General features: G+C 30.2%; 1 protein-coding gene across 1 annotated transcript in view; it reads right to left on the bottom strand.

Moving 5' to 3' along the window:
- Window positions 1–25550, bottom strand: part of DPYD (dihydropyrimidine dehydrogenase) — a 956758-nt gene that overhangs the window by 632676 nt on the left and 298532 nt on the right. Inside the window, exons 6-8 of the mRNA XM_074262758.1 lie at window positions 24073–24269; window positions 11975–12056; window positions 3792–3879 (exon numbers count right to left, since the gene is read on the bottom strand). Of these exons, the coding sequence (XP_074118859.1) occupies window positions 3792–3879; window positions 11975–12056; window positions 24073–24269 (367 nt within the window). The remainder of the gene's footprint in view (window positions 1–3791; window positions 3880–11974; window positions 12057–24072; window positions 24270–25550) is intronic.

Here is a 25550-nt window from a genome sequence, read left to right on the forward strand (position 1 = left end):
TATACAGCCTTTTGAAGATGACATAGCTCCTCTATGTAAATTAGTTTTACTTAGTTGTGATACTGTAGATAGTAAAGCAAGATAGTCTAAGAGTTAGGGATATATGCTTTAAAAGTTTTTTTTTTGTTTGTTTTGTTTTTTCCTGAAACATAAAAGCTATATAAAGTTTGGCAAGTCAACTTAGCCCAGTGATCCATCATCTCTAAGGGAGTAAGTTGCTGAAAAAATGTGAACCTCATTCAGGAATACCCTATGTCAGGAAATCACAATTTAGTCCATCTGTGTTAGTGTATATAGGTGTGTGTGTGGTGTGTGGTATGGATATGTATTCATATGCACACATATGTGTATAAATGTATATGTATATATATATATATATATATATATATATTAGAGGCATAATATATACCTTTAATGTATATGTGTATATGCATGTAATGTGTATGTGTGTATGTGTTTAATGCATATGAATGTGTGTATATATGTAACTACATATATGTTTATATGTATGTAAATACATATACATATATACATACAAATACAGGGATATATTTATAGTACCTATATCTATATAATTATAGATATATTAAATATACAAATAGATTCATTGATGTAGGAAAATGACATTTTGGAAACTATTTCCAGTGATGTAGATCTCAGATATCTCATAATTTTTAATTGTAGAGTTTTTCCTGAAGTTCTGGAAGAGTAAGTGACTTGTCCATTGTGATACATCTGAAGCAAGAATGGAATCAAGGTCCATCTGACTCTGAAGCCAGCCCTCTATCTGCTATTCCAAGTTGCCTTCCGTTGCTTAATGATAATTATTAGTAGATTTATTTGAAAACATACTTCTCCAAAATAAACGAAAGCTCAAAGGAGACAAAAATGCCAGTGTTTTGCACCTATGTTTATGATATCCAATAGATACCATACATTTGATGATAGTTAAGAAATAAGCAGATATAGTAATTAGTATTTAAAATCTGCCAAATTAGTCACAAAGAATCTCAAAGAGATATGTGTGTGTGTATATACATAATATATATACACACATATAGTAAAACATTTTGCCCGACTCTCACAAATTTGAGCTTATTACATCTGACAATCATATATATTTCCTACAAAATAAAGGAAAAAAGCATATGTAACAATGCTTTTCACATCCCCACAATGAAATGTCAAAAGATTCACCTCACAGCATGAAGATAACTAGGATCATAAATGGAAATGACTATGCGTTATAACTGTGATATTCACACCTCAGTGAGGAGTCAAATGGGGACCATTGGATTGTGAACCATTGTCAAATAGCTTGTATGAGACACTCTAATGAAATGAACAAAAAAACAACTCAAATATGACAGCTTCTTACTGTATTCAGGTACTTTAGTGAACTATCTTTTCAGGCTTATCACCATTGACTTTAAAAGTTAGGAACTTTTTTCCTTCTTCAATTCCTTGCTTTCATCTGCTTGCAGATGATATTGCACGGGGGGCATTGCATCCCGTCCCACTGGCTCTTTAGCTCATATGTATTTGATATAGACACTCTTTGTAAACAGACTTAGTAGTATGTAGTATCTGCTCATGAAAGTTACTATGTCACTGATAGGAAATATAGATTTTTAAAATCATTAATAGCAACCAAATATCATGATTGATTTGTCTATTTCTTGGACTTCCTCTCTTGTTCCTCTGACTTTAAAGTATATTTTCATTGACTTTTCTACTTGGAATTAATTTGGTAATTTAGGGGAAAATATAGTAGTCAAGAAACCTACCATTGAAATGTGTATCGGGTGCTATAACTGCTATACAGTTAATTATTTTTTCTTTATAAAATTCCATTTAGTCATAAAAGACACATATAATCTATAAGGAAATAGAAATTTGGTAGACTGAGAGTAAAAGATGTAAAATACTACATAAAGATCTCACAACCACTGACTGTCAATGTGTTACAGATTCTCAATCTAGAAATACATCAAAGATAAAGGAAAGATTTAGGAAGTATTAAATATAAAACTCTAAATGAAGGATTGTGATAGAGTTATCATTCCTTAGGAATTCTTACAGCTACTTGAGGTAGAATCTTACACATGATATTTTCCCCAGAGACACAAATTAACACAAATGAAAATGTGCATGCATGTAGTCAGCTTGGCATAGCACATCAAAGAGCTCTGTCAAAAAGTCGTCTCATTGGAAAGGAAGGAAAGAAGGAAGGAAGGGAGGGAGGGAGGAAGGAAGGAAGGAAGGGAGGAAGGAAGGGAGGAAGGAAGGAAGGAAGGAAGGAAGGAAGGAAGGAAGGAAGGAAGGAAGGAAGGAAGGAAAGGAAGGAAGGAAGGAAGGGAAGGAAGGAAGGAAGGAAGGGAAGGAAGGAAGGAAGCAAGGAAGGAAGGAAGGAAGGAAGGAAGGAAGGAAGGAAGGAAGGAAGGAAGGAAGGAAGGAAGGAAGGAAGGAAAGAAAGAAGGGAGGGAGGGAGGAAGGAAGGAAGGAAGGAAAGAAAGAAGGGAGGGAGGGAGGGAGATAAATAGATAGCACTTTATTATATTAGCTATTTAACTAGTCTAAGTTTTCTTATTCTGTATAACATGGATACATTTCCCCCCATATATCCTGAATAGAGTATTTGTCATAGGCAATGGAAGGCCTACTTTTATTCATTTATCTTTTTTATAGCTTTGTGGCACAGGGCATGGGACAGTTATGTCTGACTGTTAGTGACCCTTCTTGGGGATTTTTCCTGGAGTGGTTTGCTGTTTTCTTTTCTAGCTCATTGTACAGAGGAGGAATCTGAAGCAAACAGGATTAAGTGACTTACTTAGTGTCATACAGCTAGTAAGGCCAGATTTGAATTCAGATATTCCTAGCTGCAGGCCAGGTGCTTTATTATTTATTCACTGTGCCACCAAGCTACCCCTAGAACATAGTAAACACTTAATGAAAGTTTACTGATTTGACCCACCTCATTTTTTAGTCTTACTTTGGTCAATGAGTATTTTGTAAGAAAGTCATTTTGATTATGTGTTTTAGCTAACATATATTGCTTTTCATATTTGAACTATCTATATTTTTAATTTTCCTGAAATAGGATAGATTGTTCATTGTTTGTGACACTATAATGTGAATGAAAAATCCTGGATTTTAAGAGACAGATTTTTGCTACACCAAACAGTTTGCTGTCATTCAAACTGATGTTCTATTTCTCAAATGTGATCTAGTTTCATTTTTTCATTTCTGAACAATGTGCCCATCTAGCTATCCAATACATGGATTAAAGGACCAATTACACATGTTGCTCCTAAAGAAATATGCTGTTATTTTTCATCCACTTTGTTTTTCTAGTATAGTTAGGTCGGTATTTTACCTATTGGCGTGACTTTTTACTAAGAAAGTTATTCCCAAACATTTTTATATTGACGTATTGGTACTAATAAGACTCAATTTATCAATCAAAGAAGAAATGTAATTGATGGAAACTATATCCAAAAAAAGGTGAATATAAGAACTTATATACTTTGAAAATAAATACTGTCTTTCTAGAATTTCTTAGTAACAATGCAACACTATAGCTATTACAATACAGAAATTCAATTAATTTCTATTCTGTTCTACTGTTGATACAATTGTTCTTAAAAATATAGAAGATACATACAATAGAACTATCTCAAATTCAAAAGCAAAAGAATTACTTTAAAAAAGAATTTTTGCCAGTATTTACCAAAATAAGGAACAGCAATGTTATAATCAATATTAAAGGAAATATAATAAAGTTCACTTACCTATTCCAATAAAAACGGCTTTGTATCCTTCTTCCTTCAAAGTACGGAGGTTCATCCCATTCACTGAAAGACCTTTACCACAAATTACCTATTAAAAATAACATTTAATTTTTTTCTTAGTTTCTGAATTTTATCAATTAAAACATAAATACATACATACAAAGGCATATATATGTATATATATGTGTGTGTGTGTATATATATATATATATACACACACACACACATATATATATACATATATATATATATATATATATATATATATATATATATATATACGTAAAACCAACCTGGAATACATAATGCATACACAGATTATATATGTGTGTGTGTGTGTGTGTGTATTTCCCCTAATGAAAGCATCTTATTTATATTGTCACAGAATTTATTAAATTGGAATTTTACCTGTACAATTGAAAAACATTTTCCTTAAAAATATCTATTTAATTGTTCCTTTTACTAATGCAGATGAGGAACCTATCTACCTTTTCCAATCTTAGAGAGTTGTTTCTACTAGGTCAGTGGAAGATCAAATAATCTTAACATGATCTTTCCTTTTTCTCAAACATTACATAACATATTTCTTTGACCTTTGTACATAATCAATCAGCAAATGGCTAATTTGCTGTAATTATCTGCCTGTCCTTCCCACCTATTGTAATGTAAGCTACTTGAAAGTTTTGTCTTCAAAATTTAGTAGTGTTTTTAAAACTAGCAATCTATATTCATTTTTAAACACAGTGTCAGGTTCCAAAAAGGATATGAAAGCAACAGTCCTTTACCCTCAAGGAGCTTACATTTTATTGCAGCAAACAACATGTATACCTATATTAATAGCATATTCAAATTGTATAATAAGATCAAACTCCAGGTGAAAAAAATAAGCAAAATGATGCAGGGGAAGGGCTAGTTTTTGGTGAAGAAGGGAATCAGAAAAGGCCTATGTTAAAGGTACTTAATTTCATCCAGAAAATAGTTAAGAATTCTAACCTTACAAAGTCACAGAAATAGGACATAGAATGCTGGTGTGAGTAATAGCAACAATATCACTTTGGTTGAAAAAAGAAATTTCAAAAGTGAGTAATACATAAGTTAACAAAGATGGTTCTTGTAATTGTCCATGTAAAAAGTCCTATGGAGTAGTGTAAGAACTAGATTGGTAGTCAGCATCTTAGAGAAATCCAAAAGATTGGGGTAGCTAGGTGGCGTAGTGGATAGAGCACCAGCGTTGAATTCAGGAGGACTGGAGTTCAAATCTAGTCTCAGATACTTAACACTTCCTGGCTGTGTGACCCTGGGCAAGTCACTTAACCCCAGCCTCAAAAAAAAAAAAAAAAAGCCAAAAGATGTGGGAAATTCTGTGAAAGCCAAAGTGATAATTGAAACTTAATAAAAATGAATGCAGGTCAATACTCTTTTTGCTTCCTATTACTCCCCATGTTGGTTAGTCATTTTTTTCAATCCTGCCTGATAACTCTACTAGGAGTTGCCTTGGCAAAGATACTATAAGAATTTGTCATTTCTTTCTTCAGCTTATTTTACAGATAAAGAAGTTGAGGCAAACAGAGCAATGTTACTTGTCCATGGTAACACAGCTAAAAAGTATATGAGGCCAGATTTGAAATGAAGAAAAGGAGTTTTCCTATTGTCAGGTCTAGAATTATATTCACTATGCCACATAGCTGCCTTTCTTATATATTCCCTTACAACTTAACAAACTGAAATGTCATTATCCTTCATTGTTCATGTGTAGTTTAATTTTTTCTTAATTTAAATTAACTTTCTTCATGGTGTTAGAATGGGTAAATATTGCACTAAAATATGAATTTATTTTTTGAAGAATAAAACATCTCCTTTTTATTGTAATTTGATAAAGTTAACTTTAGTCTAAAAGTCAAAATGAAGCAAAACTGAAGAAATGCTTAAATAAATGTAATTTCTCTACACCATCTATTTTATTTTTAGTGGATGTGTGGAAAGGGAACTTATCATGTTGCCACTCCATATGCTGAAGAAAAGTACACACAGATGCCTCAGCAGTTCCTTCCATTCTTGAAAATTTCAGCAGGTATAACACTAATTTGGACTTCTTTGGAATCAAAGACCAAAATTGCTATTCAAAGGGCTAATGAAGACATTGACTTCTTCAGGGAGTACAATTTATCTTAGTGAGCCTTAATAGAAAGCTTCTATAAGAGGAAATTTCCAAACAGTCAGTTAATATTACCTGCTGACCATCTTAAATCTCAAAATATGATCTTCTCTATAGTCTACCTGATTTATAAACTATACTAATCATTACATATACATACATATATGTGTGTTATAGACATACACAGGGAAAGAAATAATTTTTCATTTCAATATGTCTGTAAGTCTGATAAGGATCTGATATACAAATGTTTAAACACCTAGCCATTCTGGTGTCTTTCTGAAACCTCTAGCCTACACACACACACACTCCAAACACCTATATAAACATATACATGTTATTTGTATACAGTCCTTGGCACATTGTCTCATATTAGACTGTGAGCCTCTTGAAAGCAGGGAATGTATTTTCTTTTGCTTTTTGTTCCAAGAATTTAGCAAAATGCATGTCTTAGTAAGTATTTAATGAATATTTGTTGACTGACTGACTCCCTGACTATAGGTGCAAATAGTCTTTCCAGTAGAAAAAAAAGAGGTTAATTTTAGCAGGTATGTTGGAAAACAAGATAAACTGAATGAGCGCCATAGAGTTATATTAGGTTCTACATCAAACTAATTGTATACATGCAATCTTTACTTTTAATAGTGTGTGATCCTAGAAAAATTGCAATTGTATATATATATATATATATATATGCATATATATATGTGTATATATATGTATATATAAAACCAGAGCATATTATTCCTCTGTATTCCACAAAGCAATGTATTTCTTCTCATTCTCAATGAATTCAGATTATTTTGTCATGTTTCTATCCCTCAAGAATCTAAATCTCACACTTAATCTCTTTTCTTATTTGAATTTAATCAACATTCTAATATTACTACAAATTATTTGTAAACTAACATTTGTAATGATTATTTGAAGCCCAATGAAGTACACTTGTGTCTAATAACAACATGAAATAAGAAACACACACTTACTCAAGGATGCATACACACAAGAGCCAATTTGGTGAGAGGGGAAAAGAATTAGGTTTGGAATCTATAAAACCCAGATTCAAATTATGTCAGAGAAAACTGGAATTACTCAAATCAACTGATGCAGATAAAGTGAGCAGAAGTAAAAGAATAATTTATATTATAATAACTTTACAAAATCATCTTTGAAAGATTTAAGAACTGTGTTCAATGCAGTCATTGCCAAAGATACAAAGTGACTAATGATGAAGAATGCTACCTACTTCCCAACAGAGTGATGATGGACTAAATAAGCAGAATGAGATGTAATATTTTTGCATATGGCCAATATAAGAAATTGTTTTGCTTAAATATGTATATTTACTACAAGAATTTTGTTTTTCTCTTTTTTTCTTTTGTGGAGGAAGGGAAATTGAGAGAAAATACATATCTAATTGAAAAAAAAAGTTTTAGTCTAGTAGAACTAGTTTTTTACTCATCCAATTAGTCCATTCAACAATTTTTATATGCTTATTAGATTTGCATGCATCTAATACATATTACTTCCTGAGTGTGTTGTCCTGGGCATTCCTTTTATTTATGTGTTAGATTAGATCTTAAAATCTTAAATTTAAAATCTGTGATTTTTTTTTTGATAATGTAAGGATACTCCAAGTTTTTTTTTGAAGTTTTTCAAGTCTGTTCCCCAGGGGCAGTTAAATGACATTGGAAAAGTCCATTCCTAAAATTGGCCATCATTTGAGTAATATTTCATCAATAATCTCTTTGAAAGATGACTACTAATGCTTGGACAAGTTAGGATGTGGATTTTTGAAGGGGGTAAAACACTAAAGAAATAACTTCTTTAGACATTTAGATATATGCAAAGAACCAGATTAAATATAAAAAGAAGTTCAAAAATAATTAAAATATGATTTTTGATCTCATGGAACATACACCTTAGCAAAAGTTATATAATAATCCATGAATATATATGTATGTATATATATATGTATATACATATATATATATATATATACATATATATATATATATACAGGTATAGCTAAATTTAATAGGAGTATGACATAAGTATACATGTCTATGAAAGATCTGAGGAAGAAAACAAATTTCTAACAGAGGAATCAGGATATAATTAATATAGAAAGTAATATCTGTGTTGGCCTTTGAAGAAAGATTAATGAGTCAACAGATTGAATTTTGAAAGCAGTGGTGAGAGGTGAAAGGTGATCCAGGTATAGAAATAAAAATAAGAAGATGAGAAAGGCTAGAATAAATAAAAGATATATGTCAGTTTGACTGATTCTTAAAATAGCTTTTAAGGTTGCCATATTGTTCTATGACTCATGCTGAATTTTCAGTATATTCAAACACTCAAGAGCTTTATATATATGTATATATATATATATATACATATATATATATATACATATATATATATTTAAAAACTAAAGCAGTTTCTAGGCATGCTTCCCTCATGCTATATTTGTGAATCTGATGCTTTGGACCTAAATGTAGGAATTTATCATTATTCACTATTAAATTTAATTTTGTAACTCTAGATTTACTGAAAAGTTTTTGGATGGTAATACAATTATCTATCATTTTAGCTATATTACAACACCTGTAAGCAAATTAAAAAAAACGAACAAACCTTATATGCCTTTATTAAAGTCACTGATTAAAAAACAAAACAACAACAACAAAAAAAAAAAATAGAAGAGCTCTTAATGCTCTCAGGCACCCAACTAGATTTTTCCTAATTAGCATTGAGCCATTTATGATTATTTATTGGGCCCATTCATTCAACAATTTAAAAATTCTTCTAAATGTATCCACATCCGGCTAGTATAACTCCATCTTATCCAACAGATTTTTTTCAAAAGTTATGCCAAGATTTTGACATATGTAGCTAAATGTCTATATGTCTAAATCTGATATTCTTAAGTTGGAATATATGAGTTTGCTTAGAAATATTCTGATAAGAATTTTAATTGTTGTCTTTTGTGATAATATGTATTTTCTTTTATCATTTTACAAACCTCAATCTGATAAAAGGTCTGAGCATTTCACTGGACCACCAGAGGCATCCCTAACATAGACAAGGTTAAGACCATCTGGTCTAAAACATTTAAAGTATTTTATTCATGTATCACTATAAGTACTTTTTATAAAAAGTATTTTTAAAATGAAGTCAGTCAAATCTGACCAGTTTTGATAATTCTATGTGATCCTCAGTGATTCTTTCTATTCTTTCTAAAGACTTACAGATAGAATTTTTCCAGGAAAGAAGTAAATTAATCTAGGTTGTAATTCTACAATAGCCTCAAATTCTTCATGATCTTTCCAAAATTGAATCAGTCAATTTTTTCCAGCATTCTAGATGGCGACTCAAATATATAGGTTCTTTTATATCATCTCTTCACTCATCTTGGATTTCAGTTCTCTGTTACATATAAACAGATTTACATTTTCATAATTATTACAGATTACTGCATTTTATGCAATACATGGATTGATGAACTTAGATATGCGGTATAATTTGATATTATTTTCTGATTAACTTGTGCTATGTTTTGGGGATTATTTTGTTTTCATTTTGATTTTTCAGAAGTTTTAAAAATTGTTACTAAATTTTAGTTGTTTTATTAACTTCTGCATTTCCCTTGCTTTCATTTCCAAATATTTAGCTATTTAGAATCCCTTTACTTTTAACAAAATCCAGAAAGAAAAAAAATGAAAAATATAGCAGCATAATTATATAAAATGTTCCATAAGCAAAGTAATCCCCTTCTGGGAAAACAAACAAACAAAAAAAGATGCCAGTTTATTTTCTCATATCTTGTTCAGGAACAAGTTTGGTCAAGATAATTACAAATTCAGAGGTTTTTTTTTTTTTTTTTTTTTTTTTTTTGGGGGGGGGTGTTCTGTTTTGTTTGGTGGTGGTAGTTACGGTTATTATTTTAGTCATAAAGTATCAGACCACTAAGTGGTGGATGACACTAAAGTGTTGGGCTTAGAGTTAAGAAGACAACTTCCTGAGTTAAAAAATAATAATAATAATAACTCTCAGACACTCATTAAATGTACTATCCTTGCCAAAAAACTTACTTCTGTTTGCCTTAGTTCTAGCCAAAAAGTTTACCTCTATTTGCCTCAGTTTCTTCATCTGTAAAATGAGCTGGAAAGAAAATGGCAAACCACACCAGTACCACTCCAGTATCTTAGTCAAGAAACTCCAAATGTTTCACGTTGTATTGGACATTACTGAAAGGACTGAGCAGAGTCCTTCTATATACTCTTTTCATGGTTCCATTTTTTTCACTTTGAATCAGTTCATATGTGACCTCAAACTTCTCCAAATTCTTTTTCTTCTTTTTTTCATATGAGACAATAATATTCCTTTCTCATTATATACCACAATTAATTTAGTAATTCCCAGTCAGTGAACTCTATTTTTAGATAACTTAAAATTTTATTTTATTTTCAATTGGTGGTAATGCTAATTTTAAGCAGTCATAACTATTAATTAATACACCTGGGCAAGTAGTGGAGGTTGAATGTAAAAGATTCCTTGGGGACCCTGTCAGAAAACTAATTGGGAGGGAGTAATAGAATGCGGAAGTCACATGGGAGGTCCCCAGTGAGGATGAATTTACCTCTTAAATTTTCATGAGTTGAAGGAATCAGGCAATCTAGTAGCTTCCTCCTTTAATTAATTATTCTTAGTAATGGAATATTAAGCTCAGGCATTTTCCTGATACTGATAAAAAGTCAGTTCTGTGCTACAATGAAATTCAGATCTCTTTGGTCTAGTTATGCTTTTGATTTTAATTTTCTAAGTTTCTATGGTATAAATGGATTTCCATCAATTTCCATGAATTTCTCTAGAAATGCATACACATAGAAAAAAGTACATATATTATGTATTTGTGTAATATATATGTATCTATATACATATTTGTATATGTTGTGTGTGTGTAAATCTAATGGGGACTAGAAATAATTGGAATATTGGTTGATAAAAAAGAGTAATCCATAAAGTAATATTTATTAGCATTTTAAAGATTTCTTTTTTTTTTTCTTAAAGAATGGTATTCATTACAATGTTCTTACTTTTCAACCATTATTACTTACTTGTTATTTGTCAATGTAAGGATTTTTCTTCTTCAAGTACTTGTGAAAGAATAAATGCAAGGTAATAGAAATAGATTTTGTCTTTTATCTTCAATTATTAGAAATAATTTAGGATGCTAAATGCAATGGCAATGAGCATTTTGTTATACACTTTCCAAAACACCTCCTACTTGTAGTTGCAGAATACATTATGCAAATCAAGTTACTTTATTAATGTATTGTGTTATATCTGTTATGAAAACTTAAAAGATTTGAATTAAAATATCAATATGTTCAAGAGTATTATTCCTAATTGATTAAAAAGGATAGCAGCATCTGGAGTTCTATTTTAAAACATAATATACACCCTATTAGAACAACAAAGTCTTTTGTTTCAATAAATAAAGAAAACATTCTGAAGTGTTGCTTTTTAAGTTATTGAGTTCCTGCTTATGTTGATGGTAGATTATCCTATTAACAATTCTAATTTTAAGCATACAATAAGTAAAATATTTCTCTGTGAAATTGATTGCAAAAAAATAAAGAAACAAGTAAAAATGAAATTTGACTTTTTTGAGGGGTAGGTGGGTAGGAAGAACCCAACTTGAAAAAACTTGATTAAAGAAATCAAATCCTTCCATTAGCTATACTGAACCCCTAAAGCAATTTAGGAATTTGTTTCTTACAGACAATTAATCACATGCAGGCATGCCAGATGAGAACTATTGATTGCCCTTTTCCAGACTAGTGGCATTCAGACAGTAGACAGACAAATGCCCTAAGCAAGGGGGAGCATCTTTTTGCTGCTGCCTAGTGTAGCTTTTAATTGTTCTTTACAAATGTGTATGGCATTTTGCTGTTAATCTTCAGTTGAGTACTTACTCCTTTTCATTTGTGCTATATACAAACAGGTTAGATTTTTTCATTACCTTTACTCCAAGGTCCTTCATGAGCTCAATCTCAAAATTCACAACATCATATGGCAGCCGAAACTGAGGGATTTCGCTTGTACTAGGATAAAGAAAAATTTGTGAAACAATTACCAATCATAAAGAAATGACAAAATGTCTTTATCGATCAACATTAAAGACCTAAGGACCTATTCGAGAGCATTTACTGTTTTACAAGGGCATTTTTCACATCATTTAATGAGTGCCAAAGACAGTTCAAATTAGTATTCACATTGTAAAGCCTTTCACTAGTGCCTATAACAGTTATAAGGAGGAAAATGATATGTGAAGAAAATGAAGTAAGCAAATGGAAACAAAGGTTAGGGAAAACTAATGGTCAAGAATCACTTAAATTTTGTATCTAATGATATATACTATATATTTTATATATGTCTATATGTAGGAAGCATGCAAGCTAGAGAGAGACAAACAGAGAAACAGAAACACACACACAGAGAGACAGAGAAGTACAGAGGGACAGAGACAAAGACAGAGAGAGAGAGGAACACAGAGGGACAGTGAGAGACAGTGAGAGAGAGAGAGAGAGACAAAGACAGAGAAAGAGAGAAAGAGCAAGAGAGACATAGAGAGAGAGACAGAGACAGAGACAGAGAAAGATAGAGAGAGACAGAGAAGAGATAGAGACAGAGAGACAGAGAGAGGATGCAGGGAAGAAGGGAGGGAAGAGTAGAATGAAATACAAAATCAAAGGGCTATCCTCTTCTATGAATATTTATATCTTTGTCTAAATGCTAGTCATAATTATTGTTTAGAGAATTACAAGTTATATTGCATATGTTCTATAAAAATTATTTTCAAAGGTAACTAATCTTACATTATGAAAGCTTCAAAATGTCTCCAGTTCAGCACAATGATAAGATAATCCTATTTGACATAAACAGTTTTTGCCTATACTAAAACTGCAGGACCTTTGGGCATCACACAAACATTTTAAGAGTACAACATATTTTTTTTGCATAAGATTAAAGCAAAGTAACTTTTTAATTTCTTTATAAAATTTGTTTGTTGAAGCAAAAAAAAAGAATCTTTATCATGAACTTCTAGTAAAATGAATGTCCTAAAAACATTTATGAAATTTCCATTTATACAAAATAGTCAAAATAGTAACTGAATTATTAACCAGTAATATGGAAACTTAAAGTCACTTAACCTTTTCCATAATATCTTCCTGTCCATAATGACAATATTACATACAAAATAAACTCAGAAAAAAATCATAGCATTTTTATGTATGGATAACACAATCTAGCAGTAATTAACAAAAATAATTTAAAATAGTAAGAAATTATAATTACATAAAATAAGTGAGTACCAATCTATTAACTTTCATTCAAGATACACACACACACACAAACACACACACACACACACACACACAAACACACACACATATGCATTGATAGATGGATACAAAGAGGGAGAAAGGGAGGTCCATCTCTCTATCTATAAGTATACACACATACACACACACACATACTTTCTCTCTAATTACAAAACATGTTAAACAAATACTTCAAGAACAAGTGTGGTATTACATGCTCATAGCTGATCTGTTATACTATAACCAAAAGAAAAATACCACTTAAATTAATTTGTAGTTTTGATGTCATACCAATTAAATAATCAAGACCTACTGAATTAATGAAAAAATAATAAAATTTATTTGGAAAAACAAACATCTAGAATTTTAATGGAAAAATGAAAAATTTGGAAAGGATATAAAATAAAACAGATTTCACTAGCCTATAAAGCTAGACTCATAAATTTTTCGATAATGATTTAAGGAAAATGGATCATTGGAATAGACTTCTGGTACATGAAAGTATTGGAAACAACTGAGCTTAACAAACAAATGTTTAATAAAGACTAGAAACTAAATTATCTGGAGAATACTTCTCTACATGACAATAATTACTGGGAAAATTGGAAAGCATTTTGGCTATAACTAAGTTTGATATATTACATTTGGATCACCAACATAGTAAAATAAACATAATAGCTATATCACCTGTTTATTGCAACTCACATTAATACAATTAATTTACAAATTAAGAAAAATTATAAGGAAACTAGGTCAGCTATATTTAATTGCTGTTTATTGAATTCCTTAATGAATTACTAACTAAACAAGGAAATAATCATAAAAAAATCAAAAGATATAATTTTGCTTAGAAGAAATTAAAGAGCTGTCACAAATAAAATTAATGTAACTAGAGTAAGAAGAGAAGTTGCTAATTGGAGGAAAAAATTGATTCACATATTTCCAATCAGGGCCTTTTATCTATAATAAATAGGCAATTTAATGAAATGTATAACTACCAAAAACATTCCTCAAGAGATAAGTGGTCAAATGATATAATTTTCATTTTAAAGGTTAAATTCGTTTTTGCTATTCTAGATTCAACAAATATGAACATTTACAAATATAATGAAGAAAAGAGGAAAGTATATGAAATGTTGACCTCTTTATGACAGTTTGTGTGTATACATAAACATACATGTGAATATGCACACATACATACAAGCATCACAAATTCAATATTACTTCCAAAACTTCCCTGTTTGCTTATTTCTATTTAAAACCCATTGTTATTTTCTATCCATTAAAGTGATTTTTATTTTTTTTTCGATTGCTATTGCTATTCTGCCTTCCTTTCCTAATTCTTACTCTCCTCAATAAAAAAGTCTCTTTAATAAATAAGCTTAAGAAAGTCCATAAATTAGTTATTTTTAAAAATGCACACTTCTTTCTCTGTACTTCTGTTTCATCGTTCCTCTGTTAAGATATAGGAATCATTTTTCATTTTTGGTCTTTTGGAATCATATAGTCAATTAGAGTAGCAAAGTCCTATAAAATACATATTCAGAATTCTTTTCTTTTTTTTCTTCATTAGATCATTTCATACATTTTAGCTCTGGATTTCTCTGGATTTTATCACTTTCTATTATATTAACAAACAGTTCCTCAGCCTTTCCCCAATTAATAGGTACTCCTTTGATTGTTTTATGGTATTTGCTATAATAACACTGAACATTGAACAATTTTCTACATATGGGTTGGGTCATCTCCAATTTTCTTTGGGATATAAAACTAGCTATAAAGTAGATCAAAGATGTTGTATGATCATAATGATTTGGATATTGTTTCAAAATGATTTCCAAAATAGCTACACCACTTCAAAGTTCTGCCCAAAATGTACTAGCATATTTGTCTTATATAAGTCCATAGAATAATTGCTATTTTCCATTTTTTTTTGCCAATCTGAGGGGCATACATATGTTCATTTTGAAATTTCATATTACTATTATTGATGTATTGCATTTTTCCATATGGTTGTTGATAGTTTATTTTTCTTCTTTTGAGAACTGTTTGCTCACATCTTTTGGCATATACTGACTGGGAAATGGGTCTTTTATATATATATATTTGAATAAATAGCCAATATATCTTGTCTATACAAATTAATCAGAGAAATTTGCTGTAATATTTTCCTTTGTTAACTATTTCCCTTATCACTAAAATTGAAAAGATTTTTATTATATCTATCTATTATAACTACCGAAGTCTATTATCTTTGTTTCTATAGGGAGTCTTTTGTAATTGTATTTAAATTATAATTCTTTGTAAACTCCAAAATATTTTATACGTTTTGCAATTATTTTGAATGTGATTTTTTCCCCAGCATATTCCTTCCTGCTGTGTTTTCTTGCTTAATACATATAAACTTTGGTAACTGGTGTGAAGTTACTTTATATCTTAATACTTTGGTGAAAATACTAATTATTTCAATTATTTTTAATTGTCTCTTGTTTTCCAAACAATTAGATGATCGATTAAGGTATATTTCATTTCCTTTTTGCTTATTTACTACTACTGTGATATAATGCTTCCTGTGGAATTGACAAATAAAGAAAATCCTTGTTTTATCTCAATTTTTTTTTTTTGGAAAGACATTTTGTGCTTTTTTATTATATATAATATAAGACTTATTCTTCATTTTTGAGAAATATTTTAAAATTAACAATGGTCCATTTATAGTGATGATTTTTGATGTTTTAATACATTTTATTAAAATGCTTTGGTGTTATTAATAATGTAATATTATATTTATTTTTGTTATGATATCGGCTATTATGGTTATTTTTCCTGTTATTTAACTGCATTTTTGGTGAAATGCTTAATCTTTGCTATATTTGTTTAAACTTTCTTTACTAATACTTCATTTGATATTTTGATATCAATATTTATTAGAGATATTGAGATATAATTTTATTTCTCTGATTTATGTATTCCTGGTTTAGTTATCAGACCATACTTGTTTCAATAAAAATTTCTGGAAAATCATTATTTTTCTTTTTTGCAAATAATTAATATAATAGTAATTTACCTTCAATATTTTATGGACAACACTTGAAAATCTACTGATTCTATTAAATGCTTTAAAGATCCTTTGTGACTTCTTCAAATATATATTCTGATATTATTTTAATATTCTATTTCTCTCATTGTTAATTTGTTCATTACATTTTGAAAAAATCATACATATAAGTTTTCAATTTTGTTGATATAGTTTTTATACTTTTCTATTTTAATTGTTCTGAATATACTTTTTCATTTTTGATAATAGTAATTTCTCCCCTTTTAAAAAATCAGATTGGCTAATATTTTATTTCTTTTTTTTTTAGTCAGATTTTAGTATTTCTAACTGAGCCACTTTTGTTTCTATTATTAATATTTAATTTGAAGAAATAATGTTTATATTTAGTTGGGTTTTTTATTTGCTTGTCTGCCATCATTCTAGTTGCATACTAATTAATCAGTCAGTTCATTCTCTTTTCGTTGATTATAATTTTTAGTGACAATACTTCCTCCTATGGAGAATTTTTGGTAGGATGCCCGAAGTTTTGATATATGATATTGTTATTGTAATTTTATTTTATGAAACTTTCTATTATTTCTATAATTTGTTCTTTGTTTCATTGATTATTTTAGATTACTTAGTTTGCATTTAAATTTGAATCATTTTTCCAAATAACATTATTGTTTATATTTTTATTCTCTTGTAGTAAATTAAGAATATTCTTAATATTACTCTTTTCTACATTTGTTTAACACTTTAGCACATGGTTAATTTTTGTAAAGAAGTATAAAGGTATGTCATGCATAGATCTGAACTTTTATCTCTTTACATCCAAAAAACACATAGATATATTAACTATATAAAGTTCTATTCAGATTTTTAATTTCTTTCTTGAGGATATTTTTTGTTAGAAGTATTTAGACTTAAAAGGGGGTATGTATAGAGAGATTATCATGTATTTTTAATACAGATTCTAATTATTTAGGTGCTTTTTCAATTCAATGTGTATTATACCTGCATGTACATATTATATACACACACACACACATATAGGATACACACATATATGTATATACTATTTTGTTAAGATAGGTTCTGTAATAACCATACTATTACACTTCCCTTCTTCATAGGGCAGCAGGACAACAGAGTTATATAACAATCAGTCAGAAAGATTTCTGAAGTTCAAAGCTCTTTGACATACTAGTGATCCTTTGCATGTGAATTCTAGCCAAATTTGGACATACCTGTAACTGCCAGAAATCAAACAGCTCAAGGGCAAGCTTGAGCAGAAGCTGCAGACTCAAAACCCTGCTCAGGAATTTCTAAACATCATGGACTATCCAGTCTACATATGGCTTCTTCCTTAACCTTGCTTCTTGCTCAGAAGCCTCTAGAAATTATATTATCTACCTATTTTTTCTACTTTTCTCTGAGCAAGTGAGAACTCTCCCTTTCTTTCTGTTTTCTTCCAAGATCTTCTTTCCCTTGCAAGCCTTTTCTCAGACAATGAAACTATGTAATCTGTGACCAGATTGTATCATTTCAGGTCCCTCTCCAGGTCTGGGACTCTTTTATTAACAAAATCCACATATGTATATGTATATATATATATATATATATATACATATATATATATATTTGCATATTAAGGAAGAAAAATGAAATAACACAATTACTATGTATGACATATGTGTATAATACATAGTATTGGCATATAATGTGTATAATGCTAAATATATTATTCCACTATATATTATATATCAATATACTATATAAAATTATATATTTTTATCACATAGTTTTTCAAACATGTTAGACTAAGTATGATCGCATTTCAGGATTTCCTTATCTAAAATACTGTGTAATTTGCCATTTCCTTCAACAGCTTGTTTTACAGATAGAAATGAATCAAACAAAGTTAAGTGCCTTGTCCAGAATCACACAGATAATAAAAGTCTAAGAAACTCTTATCCCTCTCACTCCAGGGCCTTCTGTGTCCATTGGACTAATTGTCCCAATTTATATATAGCATATTCATATAATAATACAAATACATATTTTACATAACACTATTATATTTGCATTATGTCATTTATATGGTGCCTCTAAACATGGTGTAATTTTCCTATTTTTTCCTTTGTCTTTATGTATTTTTACTTTTCCTTTTTTAAGATTATGTTTATTACCCTTCCCTGTCTGAGTATACCAGAAGCTTGACAAATTCTCTAGCAGCTCACATTTAGTTAAGTGTGAATCTTTATATTTTAAGTTTCATTCTTATAAACAACATCTTGCTAGCTTCTACTTTCTAAAACATTTGACTATTTTCCACCATGCATGAAGAGGTTTACCACATGTATGCAACAATTGTAAATTAAATGTTTCCCACCACCATAACCTATTATACTTCTTCCTTTCTTTATCTGTTGACACAGATGATGACAACAGAGAATTAATTCAACACGTGTGAATTGACATTAAGATACCATATTTTGATAATGACAATCATCTTACAACTTCTACCATTGTTAAAACACCTTTAGTTTCCTTAAACTTCCTTTGCCCCATTCTTTCTTATTGAGTTTGGTATATTATTACCCCCAAATTTGTTCATTTATATGAAAACCCTTCTTAAAATTCAGATTAGATTGAGGTGCATGTGATTCTTTCTTCCTATTTCTGTTTCCATTCTTATATATTCTTTTTTTTTTTTTTTTTTTTGGTACTCTAAGCACAATACATAGTAAGTTCCAACTCCTACTACCTTATTTCTTCCCTAAAATATTCAATTTTCTTTCTCTTTTTTTTCCTTTTATAAGACCACCAAAATACAAATAAATAACTGCAAATTCACCTGTCTTTTAAAATTCCTTCAGTGACCATTCATGTCATTAGGATTCAAAGACAAATTTGTTTCTTTTCCCTTTTTAAAGGGAATAATTTCAAGAACACATGATAGAAACAAAATACATTTTCATTAAAGAAAATGACAATGAAACCTTATCCCAGAACTTTTGATATTCTATCAAAACACTTCACAGAAGAAAATTTATATCATAAAATTCATCCAACCCAAAAGAAAAAAAAAGAATAGATGATAAGTTGATTATGCAACTAAAAAGCACTTTCTGATTACTCAAAGGTATTCAACTTTCTAGGTTTCTTCTGAATCCTGTGTTTATATTTTTAAAGTTTCAACTCAGATCTGGTATTAAGAATACTTGAAAGTCCCTTAACCCAGTAAAATATTTTCCCCCATATGATAATACTAATCTTACAGGACAAGTTCATTTTAGTTGTAAGCCTGTAACTTTTACCTTCTGGGGATAACATATTCCACAATTTTCTTAGTTTTTATTAGTAACATCCAGGTCTGTGATTCCTTTAGAATATTTCATTTTGGCTGCATATTTTTTTCACATAGGATTCTTCATTTTATATGTGGAATTTATAACCATTTTCATTTTGGGGGGAGTTTCTTTCATGAGGAAAATGTAGAATTCTACTTTCTTTTTCTTTTTCTTTTTTTTTTTTCTTATGGTTTCGATAGACTTGAGGAGTTGCATTTAGAAAGCAATTTCCTGGCTTAAAATGTGTACTTGGAAGCATTTTCTCATTCACCTAATTGTTTTTGCTGTCCTCGTTTGTAAAGTATTTCTTCATGCACTTACAAGATTCTTCTTACAGAATCTTCAGGGATGTAGAGGGATCTCTTGAATGGTTTAATGATGAGTATAGAAACCCCAGAGATTTCTATATGTATTTAAAGGCTTGTTATATTGCTCACTGCTATAAGGAACATTTGGAAAAGACTTAGAGAGACTTTAAATCTGTAGGTTAATGAAAATTAGTCTTTCCCCATTTTTCTGTGCTCCTTTGATAAACTGAACATTTGTTGAAAGGAATTTCCCACTGTCGTACCAGTAGCTCTCTTTATACAGAGGAGTGGTGATTAATTTTAAAAGTCCTGAAGTACTAATATATGATTTATACCAACCCATACTTCTACATAATTCTTTTTATTATTAATAATAGCTTATATTTATATAGCCATTTTCCTCATAGCATAATTTCTAGACTAGTAAGTTAAATAATACTAAAATTCCTCTTTATAGTTAAGGAAATTGAGATGGAACATTTAAATGACTTGGTAAGGCTCATACAGCTAAGAAAATATGTCAGGAATCAAATTCAACCCTCAAATGCTCTCCCCATTACATACATTATAAGTCAGATATGCCTGTGTCTACAAGCCATTTTATTTTTCAGACATAGTGCTGATATGTCATATGTTTGTTTATACTAACTTTTAGAAAAAAACTTTTGGTGCTGATAATTATAAATTCATAAAATATAATTATAATTGTCACTACTAGAACTATCAACCTATTTCCTTCATATAAAAAACAAAGTGGGGAAAAAGAATCAGCTGTAGTGAACATGTTATGATATGTGAATTCTAATAGCAAAGAAAAACATCAGGACAACTGATATTTTAAAAGATGCTTATTATTTTTCTGTTCAGCTCTTTGAAAAAACAGATGTTGATTTAGAAAACAACTTACATGATATTTTCTTCATTATTGCTGTCAAGTTCATTTAACCCTTTTAAAATTATTTCAGGATAGTTGGAACAGGAGGAAACATTATTGATTATATTAAGGGATGGGTAAAGTATTAACATGAAGGCAATGATGTTTTTTAGCAACTTCGGCAATTCTTTTAAAACTGGCTATAATACTTATTCACCTGGGAAGGAAAAATCTGTTTAGATTCAGAGGAAAGGGAAAGATAAAACCTGACATCACATCTTTGAGACAATTGATTTCAAATATGAAGATAATTTAATCTTTTTAGGCACTTTAATTTTAAGAGACCAGAAATTAAAAATCAACTGGGTAAGTGAGAACATAAATTAACAAGGAAATTGTAGCACCATTTATGGCTAAATTCCATCTTTAAAAAAAATCTGCATTAACCACCAGCTTCTTTTAATTTCTTTGTTGTGAAGTGACCTTAAAACAAGTCATCATAAACCACATAATTGTGAGCCATTAGGTTCTGCCATAAAAATAAAAGAAGGAGGGAGAAAAAAAGTAGGAAAACATGTTTGGTCTCTGTAACCTGGGAGAAATAATAACAGAATACAAATGAAAAAAAATAAATTTTATATAAAGGTATAGCCTTACTGAAAGTGACACAAAATAAAACTAATTTTTATGACCTGATTCAAAATAAGTAAAGAAAAGCTATTAGGAAAATAGTCTATGTAAATATTCCTTAATAAATTTCTGAATATGACCCATTTTGAAGCTAGATCTGTTTTTCTTCTAGCGAAAAAATTATGAATGCAACATAGGGGCAAAGATCTTCTTTGTAATTGGTCAGTAAATAGGCAAGGATAAAGTTTATGTTGTTTAAATTAGAAATTTACATATTCACTCATGTGTATAATTGAAAAAAGTATACAAATACTTCATTTACAGCATGTGTTTCTAAGAGATTACGGATTTTCTTCTTTTAAATGAATAAATCTGTGGTAAACTTTTACTCACAAAGAAAGTGCCTCATTCTTTTTTAGCAAATCATGAGGTGGGCCCACTACTTCTCTAAATGAATAAATATGCCTCTATAGATTATATGATGCCCTATAGTAAGGGATTGATGTTCAAAAAAATAGAGTATAGGAAAATGCCAATAGTACCATAAAATAATCGTCACTTGACAAATAGTCATGTTCTCAAAGAAGTCCACTCAATAGTAAATGATTTATATCTCAATAAAATACTGGGTTTGTTTTTTTTTTTGTATTCATGATCACTGATGTTGGTTTTAGCATATTAATATTTAGCTGTTCTTTAAAAGTTAAAATACATTAGCATGCATTGGGAGTTGCCAGCAGACTTGGAAAACATAAGCAAAAATTACAGTGACAGTATGATTAAATTTATTCTGTGTGATCATTAAATATATGAAATTTACAGCTCAGAACCAAAGTGCAGTAAGAACTACATTTAAAAAATATTATGGTATTGATCACTGCCCAGAACACACTGCAGAAGATGGCACTACTAGCTATATGTTTAATTTATGCATTGCCAATTTCAAAGAAATGGAAATAAAATAACTGTTAAGAAACTAATTGACATCTATTGAGAAGAATGGTAATAGTTTCCTCTGATTTATTAAATCTTCTGCTTATGATTCGTGTTATTATATCTTTTATTTATGTTCTGTATTGTTTTATATTTCAAATTTTCATTTTGCTAGACTTATCCTATTGGATGTTTGAAGAGCAGAGAGGTGAAATGACCACTCTTGTATGATAGCTTCTGCTAATGTTCCAATTATGGTGAGATTGTGGATAGAAACAAAACAATTAATACTTGATTTAAATGTTTTACAATGATAATGTGGATTGATGAAGTATTAGGAGGCAGACACTGTTTAAGTATGAACTGGATTATTTCTAGATAAGTAGTCAATATTTGTATAATGCTTTAAGGTTTCAAAGCTTTTCTCAACAACTCTGTTAGATAAAATATTACTAATTTATAGATGGGGAAAATGAGATTGAGAGATTAAATGTTTTAAGAACATAAATTTAGAGTTAAAAGAGACTTTAGGTGTCATTTGGTCTAACATGTACCTTAAAAATGAGAAAATGGAGAAAAATGGTTAAGTGACTTTGTATATATAATGAATTCATGAGAACACAAAATGACAGGAAGAACTAGAACTCATATCTGGGTTACAAGTCCCTTGTTTTATTTTATTTATTTATTGCTTTTCTTTTTTTTCCCCTACTTTGCTATAACATTTCCTAAATAAACTTGGCTTTTTTTCCCCCTCTTAAAGTGATTTGAGGCATTTCAAACTGAAGGAACATTATGCTTTTTAACCCATTTGAAATTTGCCATTCAGAAAAAAAACACTATTTTCCATCTCCTATATGCATCAAGTACAAAGAGAGGCAATATGGCAAAGTGGATGGAGAGCTGGACTTGAAATGAAAATCTAATCTCAAATTAGACTTCTTAGACATATTGAGTCTGTTCATGCTGTTGAACCTCTTGGTGTCCCAGGCAATGTCCTAAGATTACACATTGCAGAAAAAAATGTCACTAGAGAACTCCCTAAACCAAATCTGGCATCCCAACCCATAAAATTTCATCTTCTGACCCAGAAAACGTACAAAATGGTATTTCAGACATTGGCAACACAAAAACAAGCAGTCGCCTCCTGCCCCTAATTGCTTGTATCTTCCTAAGTTAAAACAACAAATACATACATAAATAAATTTTAATGATTTCTAAAGCTAAAGATTTCAATTTCTGATGTTTGTGTTCCTTAACAATCACTAGTACTATATTAAAAAAAAAGTCAAAAAGATGCAAGACAAATTTTTCACTGGACTCATTTGTGCCTTTGTCCAATCAAAAATTTTTGTCAGGAGTAAACCTTGCATTTAGGAAATGAGACAGAGGAAATTTTAAATAACAGAACTTGCAGCCAAGTACAAAATTTTAAAGTGAAAACTAATTTATACAAAGTTTGAGAGCTTGCAATATGCAAATTTAAAAATACCATCTGTAAGTCTGTAGTTTCTATAGGAACATGAACCAACTATATTCACATTGTTTGACTCCATCATTTCATACAGTATAAACATAAAATGCATGTAGTCATTACCTTAAACCACCCACATATTCTTGTTTTTCAAATATAGTGATGTCAGAGTAGCCTAATCGAGCCAAGAAGGAGGCACAGCTTATACTTGCAGGCCCAGCACCAAGAAGAGCAATCTTCGCAGAATAAGCTTTAGGCATATCTTCTGGAAGAGGCAGTGAAGGGTTCCTGATTTGTGGAATATTCATTGCTTTGAATACCTGGAAGAAATCATTTCACCTTGTTAGAAGTTTGCAATTAAATTTTTTATCTTCAAAGTATTTTTTTTAATTACTGAAAAACATCCTTTTATGTAATGGCATTTTCAAATGAATATAAGTAATAACATATTAGTGGTGATATGGAGAGTAAAAGCAAGAAGCATTAGATAAAGGCAGGGACTCTGGTGGCCAAAATCTGTCAACTCTCTTTAGTAAAGACATGCTTCAGCAAATATATTTGTTACCAACAGGAATAATCTGATAAGAATATTATATCCTCGGGAAGCAAAGTTCTGTTAATCAAATCATATTTTTCCTTTAGCTGACATTCTATAATTTGACCAGGTACCTAAATCCAAAATCCTAATATTACATAAAAATGAAATTATTTAAATATAAAATTGAGTCACAAAATGAAATAATTGGGATATCTTTGAAAATACTGTGACAGCAAATAGATTCCTATCAAATTCAACATATAAAAATTATACAATCTCAGAATTGGTATGAAACTCAGAAATGATCCTGTCCAACATGAATGCCCTCCATAATCATAGCTAGCATTCATTTAATGTTTACAAAGCACTTCATGTTATGCAATCGGATCCTCATCAGAATCCTGTGAAGGAAGTAATATTCTCTCTTTTTACTGGAGAAAAAGAAGCAGTGGTGGGGGTGGAGTGGGGGTGTTTTGGTGGGGAGGTAGGGAGAAGGAAAGGGAAAGAGTAAAACAGACAGAAAGAAGAGAAAGGGGGGGAAGAGAGAGAGGTCGGAGAAAAGGAAGGGAGGGAGGAAGGGAAGGAGAAGAAGGGAGAGAGAAGGAGAGGGAGACAGAAAGAGAGAGAGAAAAAGAAAGAGACAGAGAGAGAGACAGAAAGACAGAGACAGAGACACAGAGAGGGAAGGCAGTGAAGGGGAGGGGAAAGGGAGGTAGGGAAGGAGATTAAATGAATTCTCCAGGGTTATTATTTAGTTTGTATCCCATACATATTTAAGTTGGGTATTCCCTGCTCCCTACTATGTACAAACACTACTTAGGTGAAAGTGATTATGAAGCCTCTCTCTACTGTTTTATGCAATAGTCGATTATACATTTGTGAAGCTGAAACTATTAGAAAGGTTTTTTTTGAAATTTCTATTTTCAAGATGCCCACTTCACTGCAACTTTCACCCATTATTCCTCTGAATATAAAAATAGAAAGAAAATAACCCTATCCCTCTTCTCAAAACAACACTAATGCCTATTTCAAGTCGTCGTTCTCCAGAATAACCTTCCTTTTT

The sequence above is a fragment of the Sminthopsis crassicaudata genome, chromosome 4, assembly GCF_048593235.1.
Source record: "Sminthopsis crassicaudata isolate SCR6 chromosome 4, ASM4859323v1, whole genome shotgun sequence".
Lineage (NCBI taxonomy): Eukaryota > Metazoa > Chordata > Mammalia > Dasyuromorphia > Dasyuridae > Sminthopsis > Sminthopsis crassicaudata.